The following is a 17102-nucleotide window of genomic DNA, read 5'->3' on the forward strand; positions in this document are numbered from 1 at the left end:
AGGGCCAGGGCCGGCTCCAGAGTTTTTGCTGCCCCAAGCAGCCCCCCCCCCCCAAAAAGCCGCAATCACGATCGCGATCTGCGGCACTTTGGCGGCAATTCGGCAGGAGGTCCTTCACTCAGAGCCGGAGTGAGGGACCTTCCGCTGAATTGCTGCTGAATAGCTGGACGTGCCGCCCCCCTCCAGAGTGGCCGCCCCAAGCACCTGCTTGCTAAGCTGGTGCCTGGAGCCGGCCCTGCCCAGGGTCATAGGTTATACCTCCGATTCAATGCAGGGGGTGGATGCTGTTGCTCTGGTGCAACTTTCCCAATTGGCCACATGACATCATCATACACAGAAAAAGAATGTCCTCTTCCCTATTTGTTTCCCTTTCAGTACACAGTATATCTCGCTGGTTAACAACATGTTCTCCGTGTGATAAATGTGCTTGCCACTCTCTGTACCCTTCAGCCTCCAAGATCATGCCACAAACATCAAAAATTCTTCCAGATCCTCATCTAACATATGATGCTTGTCCAGGATAGAATGCATGAAGTCTTGCACAGATGCGCTTGTTAAAACTCATATATTTCCTAGTCCCATCAGTTGGCTCTGAGGGGTGGGATGAAACTTTTCCATCAGCAGAGGCAACTTGTTCCTCATAGGTTGGCTGAAGAGCCAATAGATAAGGGTTTCTCCAGTACTTTCATGAAGTGTACACCCAATATCATATAAGCTAAGACTCAATGCAATAGAAAGGGATGTATCTAGACATTCCTCCAGTATGCAAGCTACACATTTCTTCAGAGTCCCATGCAGTCTCTCCACTATCCCATTTCCTTGGGGATGGTACACAGCAGGTTTATAATGTACTTTAACAATATTCCTCAGAAAACCTTAAAACCATCTTGATACAAAAGGTGTCCCATTATCTGAAACAAGGCTCTCTGGCAGGCCAAACATCACATATAAAATGATGAGTTAAGAAATGAGCTCCTTTCACGTGTCTTGTGAAATTATGAATGCAAATAGATAAAGTGAGTAATAATCTATAACAGTGAACAGAGTATAGCCATGGGAACTGCGCCTAGGTCCCAATTGCATGCATCAGTCTAAGTCACTACAGGCTTCCTTGGATCAAAATAAGCATGGGATTGGATCCCAAAGAGGACTTAATGCAGGGTTTCAAAACCCTGCTTTGTCTCTTTAGTCCAAACCAACTGGTCACAAACTAAAATGTGGCAAAGCATGGCAACCTCTATATTGAGTTAGACCAAGGAATGAACATAAAGTGCTACTATCAGTGGGTAATGGTAGCAAAGCAACAGCATGGAGCCATTCAGATGTTAGTTTCATACCATTGACAGACAGAATTCCCTACAAACTATACAGCATCTTTTGTTAAACTGCACTTGGCTGCATTCAAGGCCTGGTCTACACTATGTGTTTAGGTCGAATTTAGCAGCGTTAAATCGAATTAACCCTGCACCCATCCACACAACCAAGCCATTTACTTCGACATAAAGGGCTCTTAAAATCGATTTCTGTACTCCTCTCTGATGAGGGGAGTAGCACTGAAATCGACATTGCCGGTTCAAATTAGGATTACTATGGACAAAATTCAACGGTATTGGCCTCCGGGAGCTATCCCACAGTGCACCACTGTGACCGCTCTGGAAAGCAATTTGAACTTGGATGCACTGGCCAGGTACACAGGAAAAGCCCCGCGAACTTTTCAATTTCATTTCCTGGTTGCCCAGCGTGGAGAGCACAGGTGACCACGCAGAGCTCATGAGCACAGGTAACCATGCAGTCCAAGAATCGAAAAAGAGCACCAGCATGGACCGTACGGGAGGTTCTGGATCTGATCGCGATATGGGGAGAGGATTCCGTGCTAGCAAAACTACGTTCCAAAAGATAAAATGCCAAAACATTTGAAAAAATCTCCAAGGGCATGATGGAGAGAGGCCACAATAGGGACTCATATCAGTGCCGTGTGAAAGTTAAGGAGCTCAGACAAGCATACCAGGAAACCAAAGAAGCAAACGGAAGGTCCAGGTGAGAGCCGCAGACATGCCGCTTCTGTGCTGAGCTGCATGCAATTCTAGGGGGGGCCGCCACCACTACCCCACCTGTGACCGTGGATTCCGAGGAGGGGGTACTCTCAGCCATGCCTGAGGATTCTGCGGACGGGGAAGATGAGGATGAGGAGGATGAGGACAAGCTTGCGGAGAGCACACAGCACTCCGTTCTCCCCAACAGCCAGGATCTTTTTCTCAGCCTGACTGAAGTACCCTCCCAACCCTCCCAAGGCGGTATCCCAGACCATGAACCCATGAAAAGGATCTCAGGTGAGTGTACCATTGTAAATATAAAACATGGTTTAAAAGCAAGCATTTTTTAATGATTAATTTGCCCTGAGGACTTGAGACGCATTCACGGCCAGTACGGCTACTGGAAAAGTCTGTTAACATGTCTGGGGATGGAGCAGAAATCCTCCAGGGACATCTCCATGACGCTCTCCTGGAGGTACTCCAAAAGCTTTTGCAGAAGGTTTCTGGGCAGTGCAGCCTTATTCCGTCCTCCATGGTAGGACATTTGACCATGCCATGCTAGTAGCAAGTAATCTGGTATCATTGCATGACAAAGCCTGGCAGCGTATGGTCCCGGTGTTTGCTGGCATTCAAGCAACATCCGTTCTTTATCTCGCTGTGTTATTCTCAGGAGAGTGATATCGTTCATGGTAACCTGGTTGAAATATGGGAATTTTTGAAATAAGGGTCAGAGGTGGCCGTTTGGTTTCTGTTGGGATCTTCCCTGATACCAGCCACCCGGTGGGGGGAGGCGTAAAGCGATCATCCCAGAGAATTGGATGGGTGGTGGTGGGGTTTAGTGTGGTTTCTGCTGCTGCACGTTAACAGGAAAACCACAGCACTCAACGGGCTTTGCTTGGTATGGGAAAGGAGGGTGCTGCTGTAATGAAGGTTGCAGAAGCCGAAAGACAATGGCTTACCATGACCGCATGCAAGCCGAATTCTTTTTCCCGGCCCTGCATCTGTGATCTCTAACACCAAAGCCGCAGGCACTCAATATAAGATGCAAAATGTGACCTTGTACAGAAATCATGTGCTATGTAATGTGAATAGTGTTGTTCACCGTGAAAGAGTATAAGCATTGTTCTGTAAAATGTATCTTTTAAAATACTTCTTTCCCTTTTTTCCCTCCCTCCCGCAGCTGCAAATTTTTCAAGCCTCCCTCCTCTCTCTGGAAGAGCACACAGCACTATCTATCTCAGATAAGGCAGCGAAAAAAACGCATGCAAGACTAAATGTTCTCGGAAATCATGCAATCGACCCACAATGAAAGAGCTCATCTGAATGAGTGGAAGGACACAGTATCAAAGTACAGGAAAGATGCCAGTGAACGTGAGGACAGGCGGGACCACGGTGAAGAGAGGAGGGACGCTCGAGATGAGCGGTGGTGGCAGGAAGATCAGAGGTGACGGCAGAAAGATCAGAGGAGGCAAGATGCAAAGCTGGGGCTACTGCGGGATCAAACGGACATGCTCTGGCGTCTGGTGGAGCTTCAGGAACGGCAACAGGATCACAGAGTGCTGCTGCAGCCCCTGTATAACCGTTCTCCCCCCTCCCCAAGTTCCATAGCCTCCTCACCCAGATGTATAAGAATGCAGGGAGGGAGGCTCCGTGCACCCTGCCACTCCACCCCAGTGGACAGCCCAAGCAAAAGGCTGTCATTACTTTGAACTTTTGAAGTGGCCTTTTCCTTCCCTCCTTCTCTCCTCCCAAACCCCACCCGGGCTACCTTGTCAGTTCTCTCCCTCTTTTTATAATCAATTAATAAATAATACATTATTTTTAAATGATAGTGACTTTATTTCCTTTGAAAGCAAGCTGTGATCGAAGGGGGAGGGTGGGTTGCTTACAGAGAATGAGTCAATCAAGGGGGCGGGTTTTCATCAAGGAGAAACAAACAGAACTTTCACACCGTAGCCTGGCCAGTCATGAAACTGGTTTTCAAAACTTCTCTGATGCGCAGTGCTTCCTGGTGTGCTCTTCTAATTGCCCTGGTGCCTGGCTGCGTGTAATCAGCGGCCAGGCGATTTGCCTCAACCTCCCACCCTGCGATAAAGGTCTCCCCCTTACTCTCACAGAGATTGTGAAGCACACAGCAAGCAGCAATAACAATGGGAATATTGGTTTGGCTGAGGTCTGAGTGAGTCAGAAAGTGCACCAGCGACCCTTTAAACGTCCAAAAGCACATTCTACCACCATTCTGCACTTGCTCAGCCTGTAGTTGAACAGCTCCTGACTACTGTCCAGGCTGCCTGTGTATGGCTTCATGAGCCATGGCATTAAGGGGTAGGCTGGGTCCCCAAGGATAACTATAGGCATTTCAATATTCCCAATGGTTATTTTCTGGTCTGGGAAATAAATCCCTTGCTGCAGCCATTTAAACAAATTAGTGTTCCTGAAGACATAAACATCATGAACCCTTTCCAGACATCCCACGTTGATGTTGGTGAAACGTCCCTTGTGATCCACCAGTGCTTGCAGCACCATTGAAAAGTACTCCTTGTGGTTTATGTACCGGCTGCCCTGGTGCTCCGGTGCCAAGATAGGGAATCCTATTGCAGCAAAGCCATCTACTATGACCTGCATATTTCCCAGAGTCACTACCTTTGGTAGCAGCAGCTCAATGATTGCTTTGGCTACTTGCATCACAGCAGCCCCCACAGTAGATTTGCCCACTCCAAATTGATTCCTGACTGACCGGTAGCTGTCTGGCATTGCAAGCTTCCACAGGGCTATCGCCACTCGCTTCTCAACTGAGAGGGCTGCTCTCATCTTGGTATTCTGGCGCTTCAGGGCAGGGGAAAGCAAGTCACAAAGTTCCATGAAAGTGCCCTTATGCATGTGAAAGTTACGCAGCCACTGGGAATCGTCCCAGACCTGCAACACTATGCGGTCCCACCATTCTGTGCTTGTTTCCCGGGCCCAGAATTGGCATTCTACAGCTATAACCTGCCCCATTAACAGCATGATTTCCAAAGCGCCAGGGCCCGCAGTTTGAGAGAATTCTGTGTCCATGGCCTCCTCACTCTCGTTGCCATGCTGCCATAGCCACCTCCTCCTCGCCTGGTTTTTCAGGTCCTGGTTCAGCATAAACTGCACGATAATGTGCGAGGTGTTTACAATGGTCATGACTGCTGTCTTGAGCTAAGCGGGCTCCATGCTTGCCGTGGTATGGTGTCTGCACAGTTCACCCAGGAAAAAGGGTGTGAAACGGTTGTCTGCCGTTGCTTTCATGGAGGGAGGGGTGAGGCTGTACCCAGAACCACCAGTGACAATGTTTTTTGCCACATCAGGCATTGGGATCTCAACCCAGAATTCCAATGGGCGGGGGAGACTGCAGGAGCTATGGGATAGCTATGGGATAGCTACCCACAGTGCAACGCTCCGGAAGTCAACACTAGCCTTGGTACATGGACACACACCGCCGAATTAATGTGCTTAGTGTGGCCGCCTGCACTTGACTTTATACAATCGGTTGCCAAAAATCAAATTCTGTAAATTTGGAGTAATCCCGTAGTGTAGACATACCCCAACTGTATGCCAATTTGTTGGAGTTGGTCTAGCTGGTCCAGAATACCATTATGCTCAGGAAGGGTCTTAGCAAAGATGAGAATGTCATCCTGGATATTATCGAAGAGCTGAGAGATCACTCTCAGAAAAACCCCAGGAGCAGAAACTACACCAAAAGGTAGCCATAGATAGTAGTACCTCCCAAATCGTGTACTGAAAGTCAATAAAAGCTGTGAACTTTCAAGCCACAGGTATTTGCCAATAATGGATCGGTAATCCAACTCAGAGAGAGTCTAGGATCTACTTACCTGGCATATCACCCCTTTGAAGGTTGGCAGTTGAAACTGCTCATGTTTCGTATATTTATTAACTGCTCTAAAATCTGTGCACATTCAAATGTTGCCATTCTTCCTTTATATGATAACTGTGGGTGAGCTCCAATCCAAATGTCAGGTATGTAACATCAGGGCCTGGGTAACTCTACACACCCAACGCTATGTACATGCACAGAAACAAACACTGGAACACTGAGTTCAGGGAGCAGGAACCAGGAAACAAACAGAAACAGGGAGCAGGAGGCAATAAGCAGGGATGCATCATACACACACCAGTCGTTACACAGCCTAAGGGGCGGGACTAAGGAGGGTCAGGTGATAGACTAATGGAATGAGAGTGAGGTCAGTCAAAAGTTGAAAGCACAAGGAGTGAGCAGGCAGGCGCTCAGGCTGGCTGGCTTCTGTGATAGGTCCTGCAAGGAAAAGGGTCATCCAGGGGAACCAGCCCGGGGCTCTATACCAGGTCCAGGAAGGACATGAGGCACTGAGCCCAGAAGGTGAGGGACTTTTCTATTTGGTGGGACTTTTTAGTTTGGACTCTTGCTACCCCAGAAGAGGTTATGTTTGTTGTGATTTGGCTGGAGAGCTAAGCCACATCTCCAGCACAAACTAGTGTGCAAAGAGCCAGGGAGACCCACCTGGGTGAGGGAAACTGAGGCACAGCACCGTGTTTGGCCAACAGGGAGCACTACTGAGCAGCCATGTCCCTATGACAGTCCCTTGTTCTTCTTTTGTGAATTTTATATTATTCTTTTACATGTGGAAAGTGAGGTCACCATCTATTCAGTTCTGCCAATATCAATGCTAATGAGTGCAAATTGTGATAATGGTTCTCGTGATATTACTGTCTAGTGGGAACTGGACTAAGAGCATTTTGTTTTAGAGACCAGTCAATTAACGTCAGATGGAAACAAATTGTGAGACTAATCACTAGCAGCTTGGGATGCATTTGAACTGGTGACCTAGCAGTAAAAGACTCCATTTCCCATTTACCAATCTGCTAAACCATATGGTCCCTCTCTTTAGTAGTCTAGCTTTAGATACAGTAGAGTTGCTAGTTCTTGTAAAGCAGAAACATAGCTTACTGGAGCTCCTTTTGGTCCGGGTGGACCAAAATCCCCTGGAACACCAACGAGACCCTGCAATTAACAAACACAAATACCTGCATTGTGTAAAAAGAGGTACTTCATGAACAACTAACTTCTACTATGAATTATCAGTGTAACTGTAACCTGTATAAAATCACCACGTACAAACAAGATACATTACTGTCCACTAGGAGCACAAAGTCAATCTTACACCTGAATATTGAAGATAATGGAGTCTTGGAAGGCAGGGTCAAGCCTGTAAGCATTATAAGAATAATGGAAAATATTTTGGTTCCACTGGAACATTCGTTGTAATAATTTGTGTGGTGTTTATCTGAAAGTAATAAAAGAAGTGTGAAGAACATGGGAGATATCTGTATTATTTTTTATGAATATTGTATACACATTTTTCTATTTGATTGACTATCATGATGTCTGCCACAGAGGGGACAAATAATTAACTTAGACTATGTCTACTCTACATCATTTACAGCGGCACCAATGCAGCTGTGCCACTGTAGGGCTTCTGGTGAAGATGCTATAAGCAGACAGAGAGAGCTTTCCTGTTGGCTTAATAACTCCACCGCCGTGAGAAGCGGTAGCTATGTCATTGGCACTTAGGTCAGTATAACTTACATCGCCTGGGGAGGTGACTTTTTCACACCCCTGAGCAATGTAAGTTATACCAAAGTAATTATAGCATAGACATAGTCTTAGTCCTCCTCTGCAGGATGGCAGACAATGGATACAGACAGCCCAATCGCTGATATTTAACCAAGCAATACAGGTATCAAGAACTGTAGTCCAAGGGGAGACTACTGGCCAAAGACTATTGACTTCCTAACGATCCACTGTAACAGAGTATTGGAGAATGGGGAGGGCAGTAAGAAATAAAGATGATAACATTTGCTATTAAAAATGTCTCTGCAGCAAGACCAGTTCCAAACCAGAGGACAAGATTGCGTAGGAGAAAAAGGAGTGCAGAATAATCTTGGATGCCCTGGCTAAGACCCACTGAATAAGGAAGGGTCTTGTGTGCACGTGTTTGTTGTTTTTCCCTAGATCTGTATATCTCTGTGCTGTGTCTAAGAGTAAAGTGTGTGTGAGATTTAATAGTCCATATGTGTAGTGAAGTGGAGTGGCCTCCCACACACCCAGAGGGGGAGGAACCCTACACTGAGCCCTTGTGGGTGGAGCCAGGCCATGCTCAACCCTCCCACCAGAAGTCAGTGGGCGGGACAGGAAGTATAAAAGGTGGGGCTGGAAGCTCAGTTGGGCTGCAGCTGCCAGATGCCTCCTGCTTGCTCCAGAGCTGGGAGACTGCTGCAGGCCCCTGGGGAGCTGAGGACTGGCCAAAGCCATACGCTGACCTGACCATGGAGTTACCAGGAGTAGGAGTCCTGATGATCTGGACAACGCTTTGCAGACCCAGGTACAACCCAAGGGGCAGTTAGGAAGTGGCCCAGGGGCAGCTGACTCAAGACTAGCTGCAGCACCACCTGAGTTTAGGTCAGCTTATTATGGTCAGAATCCCCGCTGACCCAGTGGCAAATCCTGCTGCCACTGTTAGGGTGCTGGGCTGGGGTGCAGTGCAGTGGGTGGGCCTTGGCCCCCACCCTGCCACCCCAACCCTGGGGTGACAATCTCCCCCTCTCTATGCCATGGAGCCAGTGTTTGTCGGTCATCCACCGAAGCTAGGATGCCCGAACCCCTTGCTGCTCGGCCCTGACCACAGCCTGAGCCCTAGACTCCTGTTGCCCCACCCTGACTGAGGGCCTGGGCTACCTCATGCTGAACACAGGCCTGAGCTATAGACTCTTGCCGTGCCACTAAATCCCCATGACAGGCCACGCCCAGAGACTTAGTGAGGCGGACTGGCCTCCCCTGGACCTGGAAGGGGAGGAACCCTGCCACTGAACCACTACACTGTTATTTGCTTTAACTGTCACAAAGTCCCTGGAGGGTGAAATACTAATCTAGAGCACCCACAAATTGTGGATCTTGTGATTTGGGGGTCAGCACTGATCTTGGGGCACAGGGTAGCTGGACCACAGGGTCCCCCATCCTGAGAAGCAATACCAGACTTGGAGACTGTACAACAGGAGTATGCCTCAAAGACCAGATATAGAAAAGAAGTGTTTGAATGCTACTGCAACTCAGTACATTGAAAAGCCCATGAGATCCGGAGGTTTGTATCCAGTGCAGTAGTCTGGTGAGTTTAGCACAAGGGGGAGTTAGCAAGAGTAAATAGGCAAAGCTCCATGACATTTACTTCACTAATTTAAAAAGAACAAACACTAAAGCTAATGAAAAAGTGTTAAATAATGTAGAAAAATACATAGTGACAGATTCTGAGCAGTGTTTGACATTCTCACAGATTGATCTTTATGGGAATAAATAGAGGCGATTCATGGAGTTTAAGATTAAATGAGACCCTTAGGATCATGTAGCCTGACCTCATGCTTAACATAGGCCATAGAATTTCACTCAGTGATTCCTGGATTGAGTCCATAACTTCTGGTTCAGCTACAGCATATCTTAGAAAGACAATCCTGATTTAAAGATTTCCACCACTTTCTTTAGTAAGTTGTTCCAATGCTAATTACCTTAAGTGTTAAAACTAACTAGTGGATTTAAGGAATTGTGTGTAAATATGTGCTTTAGTTAATATTACCCTAGGTCCTTCTTGGCCTGGTAAATCATCAGCCCCAGAGAAGCCTTCATTACCCTAGAAGCACAACAACAGACAAAAACAAAATTGAGTTCTCAACAGGTAAGATAATCACCTTATGGTGTATGTAGGTATGGATCAGTGATGCCTTTGTTTTCTGTATGCTGCACCTTAAAATTTCTAGACAGCTGCCATTTTCTTCCCAGAACAACTGCAAAGTCTATTATGCTGAAGGTTGCTAAGCGTCTGGTTTTCGACCAGAAGGGCCGATCGAAAAGGGAGCCTGGCAGCTTCAGTCAGCACAATGTACTAGGCCAGCAAAAGTCCAGTCAGCGGTGCAGCAGGGCTAAGGCAGGCTCCCAGCTCCCATTGGCCTGGAACTGCGACCAATGGGAGCGGTGGGGGCAGCGCCTGTGGGCATGGGCAGCACACAGAGCTCCCTGGCCGAGCCTCCACCTAGGAGGCAGACATGCTGTCCGTTTCCCGGGAGTTGCGCAGAGCCAGGGCAGGCAGGGAGCCTGCCTTAGCCTCACTGTGCCATGGACTGGGAGCCACCTGAGATAAATTCCGTCCAGCTGGAGCCCACACCACGAACCCCCTCCCACACCCAAACTCCCTCCTGGAGCCTGCACCCCAAACCCCTCCTACACCCCAAATCTGTGCCCCACCCTGAGCCCCCACCTGCAGCCCAGAGCACTCACCCCTACCCCCAGCCACAGCCCATGCCCCCTCCTGCACTCTGAACCCCTCGGTCCCTGCCCAGAGCCCCCTCCTGCACCCCAAACCTCTCATCCCTGGCTCCACCCCAGAGCCTGCACCCCCAGATGGGGAGCCCTCACTTCCTCCTGCACTCCAACTTCCTGCCCCAGCCCAGAGACAGTGAGTGACGGTGGGGGAGAGCAAGTGACAGAGGGAGGGCAGATGGAGTGAGTGGGAGGCGGGGCCTCAGAGAAGGGGCGGGGCAGGAGCAGGGCAAGGGTGTTCAGTTTTGTGCAATTAGAAAGTTGGCAACCCTAATTACAGAGGAGACATTCTGTGCTACCTCATTAAGATTTTTACTTCTGTTCTTCCTAGGAAAACAATCCTAAATAAGTCATTTTAGGGTGAAGATATATAGTTTCTTTTTGTGTATTGATATCAGACACCTAAACAACATATTAACACATTCAAAATACTGTGTTCAATTCTAGGTATAGCAAGGTTGTTTTGCAGTGTGTATGTAATATTATTCTCTCTCTAAAGCATAGTACCTTCACTCCTTGGAATCCCATGATTTCCACAAGCCCTAGTTCTCCCTGAAATGTTAAAAAAATAACTACCGGCAATTCAGTCCTGGACACAAATATTTAATACACAAAACTTCTATTTCATGTAATGTCTATGTAAACCTCCAGCAGAAATCTAAAATAAGAAACGCACTAAATAGTATCAGAGGGGTAGCCGTGTTAGTCTGGATCTGTCCACAAAAGCTTATGCTCCAATACATCTGTTAGTCTTAAAGGTGCCACAGGATTCTCTGTTGCTTTTTACTAAATAGTAATGAGTTATCAAGGATCCCAATACACTTTACATAGAAATCTTTACATAGGAATCCCACACCTATAATTGAAATACTATAGCACTTTATGTATTGTCTATGCAAGGATCACTCATTCACTACTGAAATGCAGCCACCCGTGGGGTGGAACATAGCAGCCCTTCTGGACCAACAACACAACACAGCAGTTTTTAGGAGAGGGGGATGAAAAAATGCTTTCAACTGAAATTACTAGGAAAATTTTAGTTATTCAGAGTGTAACAAGTGACCCAAGAATTTGGCAAAGACACTATGGGATCATTTAAAGAGCGCAAACAGTCAGAACTTCAGTGACAAAACTTATCAGCAGTTCATTACCCTGTAGAACCATGCTGGAGAAATGGTTCAGTCTCCACTCAAAGAAAATAATGCCATCTACTGAGTCATCATCATCATCATTTTCGGCAGCACCCTGTTTTTTCCATGAAGGTTTCCCATGCTAGTACTGACAAGGTCTGAGATTGTTTCTCTTGCTTTTGAGATCACAGCCATAGTGAAATTGATACAGCAGAGAAAATGGCAAGCTCAACTTGGGAGAGAGAAATTAAAAAACAACCTTTTCTCCTTTTGCCCCAGGCTCTCCTCTGTTTCCTGGTGTTCCAGATACCCCCTAAGAGAAAAATTAAATAGTTAGTACTAACAACTGCTTCCAAGACCTAAGAAATTTGCAATTATGATTACCACTGCAGTGCAGACATTGCCATAATGTGTCTTGCATTTCTGTGATACACTACAAGATGCACCACAGAGATGCTTCCATGAGGATTTAAAGCGTTTAGACACATGTACTTACCTTGAAGCCCTCTGCTCCTGGTAATCCTTTGAGACCTAGAGGACCTTGATCACCCTTTGAAAGAAAAGAACACTATCAACCCAGAAAATACATTTGCACTAACTAGAACTGCAACAAGTTAGTTTATCTATCTATCTAGTTTGCTGCCAGATCAGTTTGATGATGATTTCCCTGTAAACCATATTGATTTCCTAGCATTTTCCAACAGATATTACTAATTCAAATCATATCCAAGTTATATGGACTAAAACCTGAGCTGCAGTAAATCACTATGCAGTAAATCACTGTAGCTCTACTGACTTTAATGAAGCTATGCCCTAAATTAGCTATGGCTCTAAATTATTTCTGATAGCAGATTCATGGTTAACATTTCATATTTACAGATGAAGTATTCTGTTTAATATTTTGGCAATGGCAACATGTTTCTGGGATACTTCAAATCACAAGTACATTGTTCATTTTCCCTTTTATATTTCACATAAAATACATGGCAAAAAAGTTAATAGGTTGCTTAGTTTCCTGTTTGATTCTGAACTTTGGCTTCATGCAGAATATAATGCAATACATACCCATTCACCATGTAACCCTCTCATTCCTTTTTCACCCTTAGTGCCCACTAAACCCTTAAAGGAAAATAAAATAAAATGTGATACAAACAAATAACAAAAAATCAGATATTTTTATATACTTGAACAATAAGTCAGTCATACTTTTGGACCGGGCTCTCCAGTGTTTCCATAATTTCCCGGGTTACCACGGACTCCCTATTAACAAGAAAAGCAGTTTCATTGTTTAGTTTTAAGTGAATATAGAGCTAGTGAGTGTCATTGGAAAGACTGCATTGGGGTCTGAAGTTCTTTTTATATCCACACAAGAGTCAATGCAAGTTTTCCCCTGCTGCCAATCAAGGTCTTTAAGCCAGTCTAAGGGCAGGTCTTCACTACGGGGGGGGGTTGATTTAAGATACGCAAATTCAGCTACGCGAATAGCGTAGCTGAATTTGACCTATCAGAGCCGACTTACCCCGTTGTGAGGACGGCGGCAAAATCGACCTCTGCGGCTCCCCGTCGACGGCGCTTACTCCCACCTCCGCTGGTGGAGTAAGAGCGTCGATTCAGGGATCGATTGTCGCGTCCCGACGAGACGCGATAATTCGATCCCCGAGAGATCAATTTCTATCTGCCGATTCAGGCGGGTAGTGTAGACCTAGCCCTAAAGTCTGAAGACCTCTACACCCATTCTGCCCTTAGCTTCTCTCCTGAATCTTGCAACACCATCTAGTGGCAATTGTAATTGGGACTGAGTGAGCGACCTAGAAGAATTTCTAGTGTTAACTACACAGTTGGATTAAAGCATGAGGATATCATCATCACATCACAGCCAAAAATAATACAATGTAAGCTCAACAGGGCTCACGCACTGGGGTAGGAGCTTGGGTGCAGGAAAGAAGCTGGTCAGATGACAAGAGAGCGCAGTCACTATCGATGATCTTTTTATTCTTTGGGACTGGCTCCTGAAGTGCCAGCTCTCATGAGGTGACATCATAAAGTGACACCAAGACTACTGAAATCAAACCTGTGATGTTTAGGTTTAACTTGACAAGTTCAGACAGCTGACATGAAACTGAATATGTCTTTTTCCTGAATCATAAGAGGGACTTCTGCTCTTTAGGAATGACACTAAAAGTAATTTCCCATATGTGGGACTGTGTTAGAATTGCATGTTATCACTTTAAGAGTGGCGTGGCATTCCTGGTCCTGCTTGCAGGCTAGGGGGCTCTGTAGCAAAGCATGAGCACAGAGTCAGTAATGAAAGAGCCAGCTTAAAGCAGGATGAGGTGAGTTGTGCCTTGCTGCCTTAGGGAGCAGCCTGTTTTCTCTCTGTGTTCTTGGGTTCTTGTTTGATATTGTTCTGAATTCTAAGAAATAAAGTAGTGTTAGGTTGCAACCTTCCAGCAATAGTATTTATGTTTTTTATCTAACTTCTGTGAGTATTCTGAGAACATAAAACAATAGAACACGGATTCTCAACTCACAGGTCATGAACCCCAGCAATATTGGGGGTCATGATTACCCTCTTTTTCTTTATGGCTAGATTAGAAAGGGGTCCTGAAACTGGTTTCTGTTGTAACATGGGATCACAGGATGGAAAGGGTTGAACCACAGACCACTGAACAAACTTTGGTTAAGGAAGCTGCAAAATCCTTTGGTCACGAGGTTTCAGTGGGAACCTGGACCAGAAAGGGAAGGAGCAGGTAGTTCATTGCCCCTCTGCTGAAGCTCACTTTTGTCCACCATGTTCAGCAACGGTGAACATGTTTTCAAAGCCGCCGGTCTTCGTTACTGAGCAATGCAGACTATACAATGAAGGCATGTTGTCTTATTTAATATTAAAGATAAAGAGTAAATGGTAATTACCAGATTTCCAACACTGACAGACTTTCCTTGTTCTCCCTTCTCTCCTTTTTGCCCCTGGTGCAGGAGTAGAAAAATGGACATCATTTCTACACAAAAATTAAAAATGATCTTCACAAATAGAAAGTTGATTTTTAAATTATACCTTGGGCCCTGTTGTTCCTTGATCTCCTGGTCTCCCATGGGCACATTTACATACTGTGTTTCCAGTAAGATCCTGTTGAGCGCTTGCTCCGCACTGACAATGAAGATACATGTTTTTTATTTTTTGCATTGCAAAGAGTGAGTTGAAGGACATGACTGATTTGATGGCATGGTGAGCTGCCATCTCTGTTCTCCACAAACGGCATTAGAAAATGTTCCTGAATCATATAACAGAGCTGGCATTAGGCACACACATCAGGTGCATGGCTTTGGAGAGTTCTTGCTCTGTCAGCTTTCACATTAAGCAGAACTGACTTTAGTGGCCTCCTGGGAACCCCATATGTACCTGGAGAGGTACACGCTACAGGCCCAGTCTCACCAGTGATGGTGGAACTAGGGGTGCTGCCACACCCCTGGCTTGAAGTAGTAATAACAAACACCAAATACATGGTCTCCATCATCAGCATCCCCACTATAAAAATTGTTCCAGCACCCCTGAAGCCCACTCTCAGCTACTAATGCCCTGCCCCATTTCCAGATGATGAAGCCCTTCTGAATCTGCATAATAATGACAACATCTTGAGCCCCATTCTATCCCTTCTTCAGTCCCTTAGCAAAAACCATCCTGCTCCACCCAGCCAAACACTTCCCCTCCTCCCCATGTGACATGTGATTTGGGGAAGTCTCCCTGTATTCCTCATTTTGCACAGAACACTGCAAAACCTGTGCTCACTCTGTAGGTTAGTGATGAAGCAAAGGAGTTCATGAAAGAAAGCACATAGCCTACTCACAACATCCAAAAGCTCACAGCAGCCTTCCGAGTAAGCTTTATCTGCATCACAGTGCATTTCAAGTTGTTGTAAATCCACCTGACACATACAATCATTGGATTAAACTAATGTGAGCAATAGCAAATGTGCTAAATAAACGGGCTAAGAAAACCCCTCAGTGCACACGCGCGCAAATTCACACATTCACACCTACTCATTTTGTGCTCCTCGTCACATAGACACATTTGCCTCCATCTGCATCAGCTACATACACTCAGTCTACACACACAGTTGCGGACATTGACCAATTGTTCCTCCCCACGCCCATTTTTTCCACCCCTCCAATGAATTCAATACAAATTCTGTATCTGGAGTAGCTGCAGAATCTGGCTCACATTAAAAGAGCAAATTCTGTCTCTGCTGCTTTTCTCTTTTTAAATTCTAAATTACTCAGTCTGATTTCCTTGAATAATGCAAAATTTCAAGTCAAATACTTGCTGTATGCTCTATTATCCACTAATAAAATGACAAAGGGTAAACAATTTTTAAAATCTTTTCTCACTCTTCTGTGTTTGCTTGCATTCATAGCCTACAGAAATACTAAATCAAAATACAATTGCCTCTAGCATAAAGCCTGTGCTAGGTCAGTAATTGCATTTGTTATTATATTTATATGTAGGAAGTATTTCACTGCTATTCTGAATGCTGATACTAAAAATCTATATTGCACAAAATAGTCACAACAATTTTTAGAGTCACATGCTCACCATCAGAGGGAACTCTAGCTAAAGTAATAAAATATTGCTGTGTGCCACTTATAGGAAAAATATTGAATAGATAACTGTATGAAAAGTTACTACTACTTTTCTGTTAATTAAAAGCCTGCTCCTGTACCTCTAAAATTAATGAGAATTTTATCATTGATTTCAGTGGGAGCAAGTGGAGAGAAAAAAGGAACCTGCTGGAGATATTAAATTTTAAGGGGCAGAGGGAATTTAAAGGTTCACAAACAAAAGGATATAAACTGTAGCTAAGGAAACTTCACCTTATGGGAGATTGCACAGAGGATAGTTAGTGTCTGGAATGGAATCCCACAGGCAGCACGATGAGCAATTATGAACAATTGCAATGCCCGGTTTACAATGGCTCCAGTGGCTCCATGGAGCTGGGCCCATGCTCAGAAGGGGCCCTGGCCTGTTCCGCTTGCACTGTGCCCTGAGACCCTGCTGGCTCCCCTTGCCCACCACTTGCTCCTCTCAGCCTGCCCACCAGCTGGCCAAGGGCTCCTCTCCGCCCTCTGCCCCCACCCCCCTGGCCAGACCTCAGTGCACCTCTGGCTCTGGGTAGTCTCTGCTTCCTACCACCTGTGGGGCCCCACCTGTCTCCCTGAAACTGAGCTGCCTGGGACTGGTGCAGAAGCCTGGCCTGTCTCAGCCAGGTGTGTGTGTGGGGGAAGACAGTGTGAAGGGCTTGGCTGGGCCCCTCCAAGCAAGTGCATCTTGAGGGACCCTGGCCGGGGCAGGTACTGGCCTGGCTGATCGCGCCACTCCCAAGGGGATGGAGCGATTCCTGGCCCTGGGACCAGCCCTGGCTGTGCTGCCGGCTCAGCCCGGCAGACACTGTCACCTCCCAGCAGGGCTGGTGACTGTGGCCGGGAGGCAGGGGTTGGGGGAGTGGGTCTGTGGGGAGTATGGGGGGGTGATGGGCTGCAAAGGGGTAGGGAGGGCCT

At 46.2% G+C, this 17102-nt stretch overlaps 1 protein-coding gene and 1 long non-coding RNA gene across 13 annotated transcripts in view; one reads left to right on the forward strand and one right to left on the reverse strand.

Annotated features, from left to right (window-relative positions):
• LOC101939741 (collagen alpha-1(IX) chain-like) overlaps positions 1–17102 on the reverse strand; it is a 42098-nt gene that overhangs the window by 14827 nt on the left and 10169 nt on the right. For 2 of the 12 annotated variants that reach the window (XM_024101582.3, XM_024101576.3), the window contains exons 5-14: positions 15395–15472; positions 14605–14697; positions 14463–14516; positions 12756–12809; positions 12615–12668; positions 12046–12099; positions 11809–11862; positions 10927–10971; positions 9680–9733; positions 7003–7056 (exon numbers count right to left, since the gene is read on the reverse strand). In XM_024101582.3, coding sequence (XP_023957350.2) covers positions 7003–7056; positions 9680–9733; positions 10927–10971; positions 11809–11862; positions 12046–12099; positions 12615–12668; positions 12756–12809; positions 14463–14516; positions 14605–14697; positions 15395–15472 — 594 coding nt within the window. The remainder of the gene's footprint in view (positions 1–7002; positions 7057–9679; positions 9734–10926; positions 10972–11808; positions 11863–12045; positions 12100–12614; positions 12669–12755; positions 12810–14462; positions 14517–14604; positions 14698–15394; positions 15473–17102) is intronic. The other 10 variants (XM_042848829.2, XM_024101581.3, XM_024101579.3 and 7 more) reach the window with 9 other exon arrangements.
• Positions 9286–14698, forward strand: LOC135982228 (uncharacterized). The gene is made up of 2 exons (XR_010599477.1): positions 9286–9778; positions 14526–14698. It is a non-coding gene; the product is annotated as an uncharacterized LOC135982228 (long non-coding RNA).

This window comes from Chrysemys picta, chromosome 3 (genome assembly GCF_011386835.1).
Source record: "Chrysemys picta bellii isolate R12L10 chromosome 3, ASM1138683v2, whole genome shotgun sequence".
NCBI lineage: Eukaryota > Metazoa > Chordata > Testudines > Emydidae > Chrysemys > Chrysemys picta.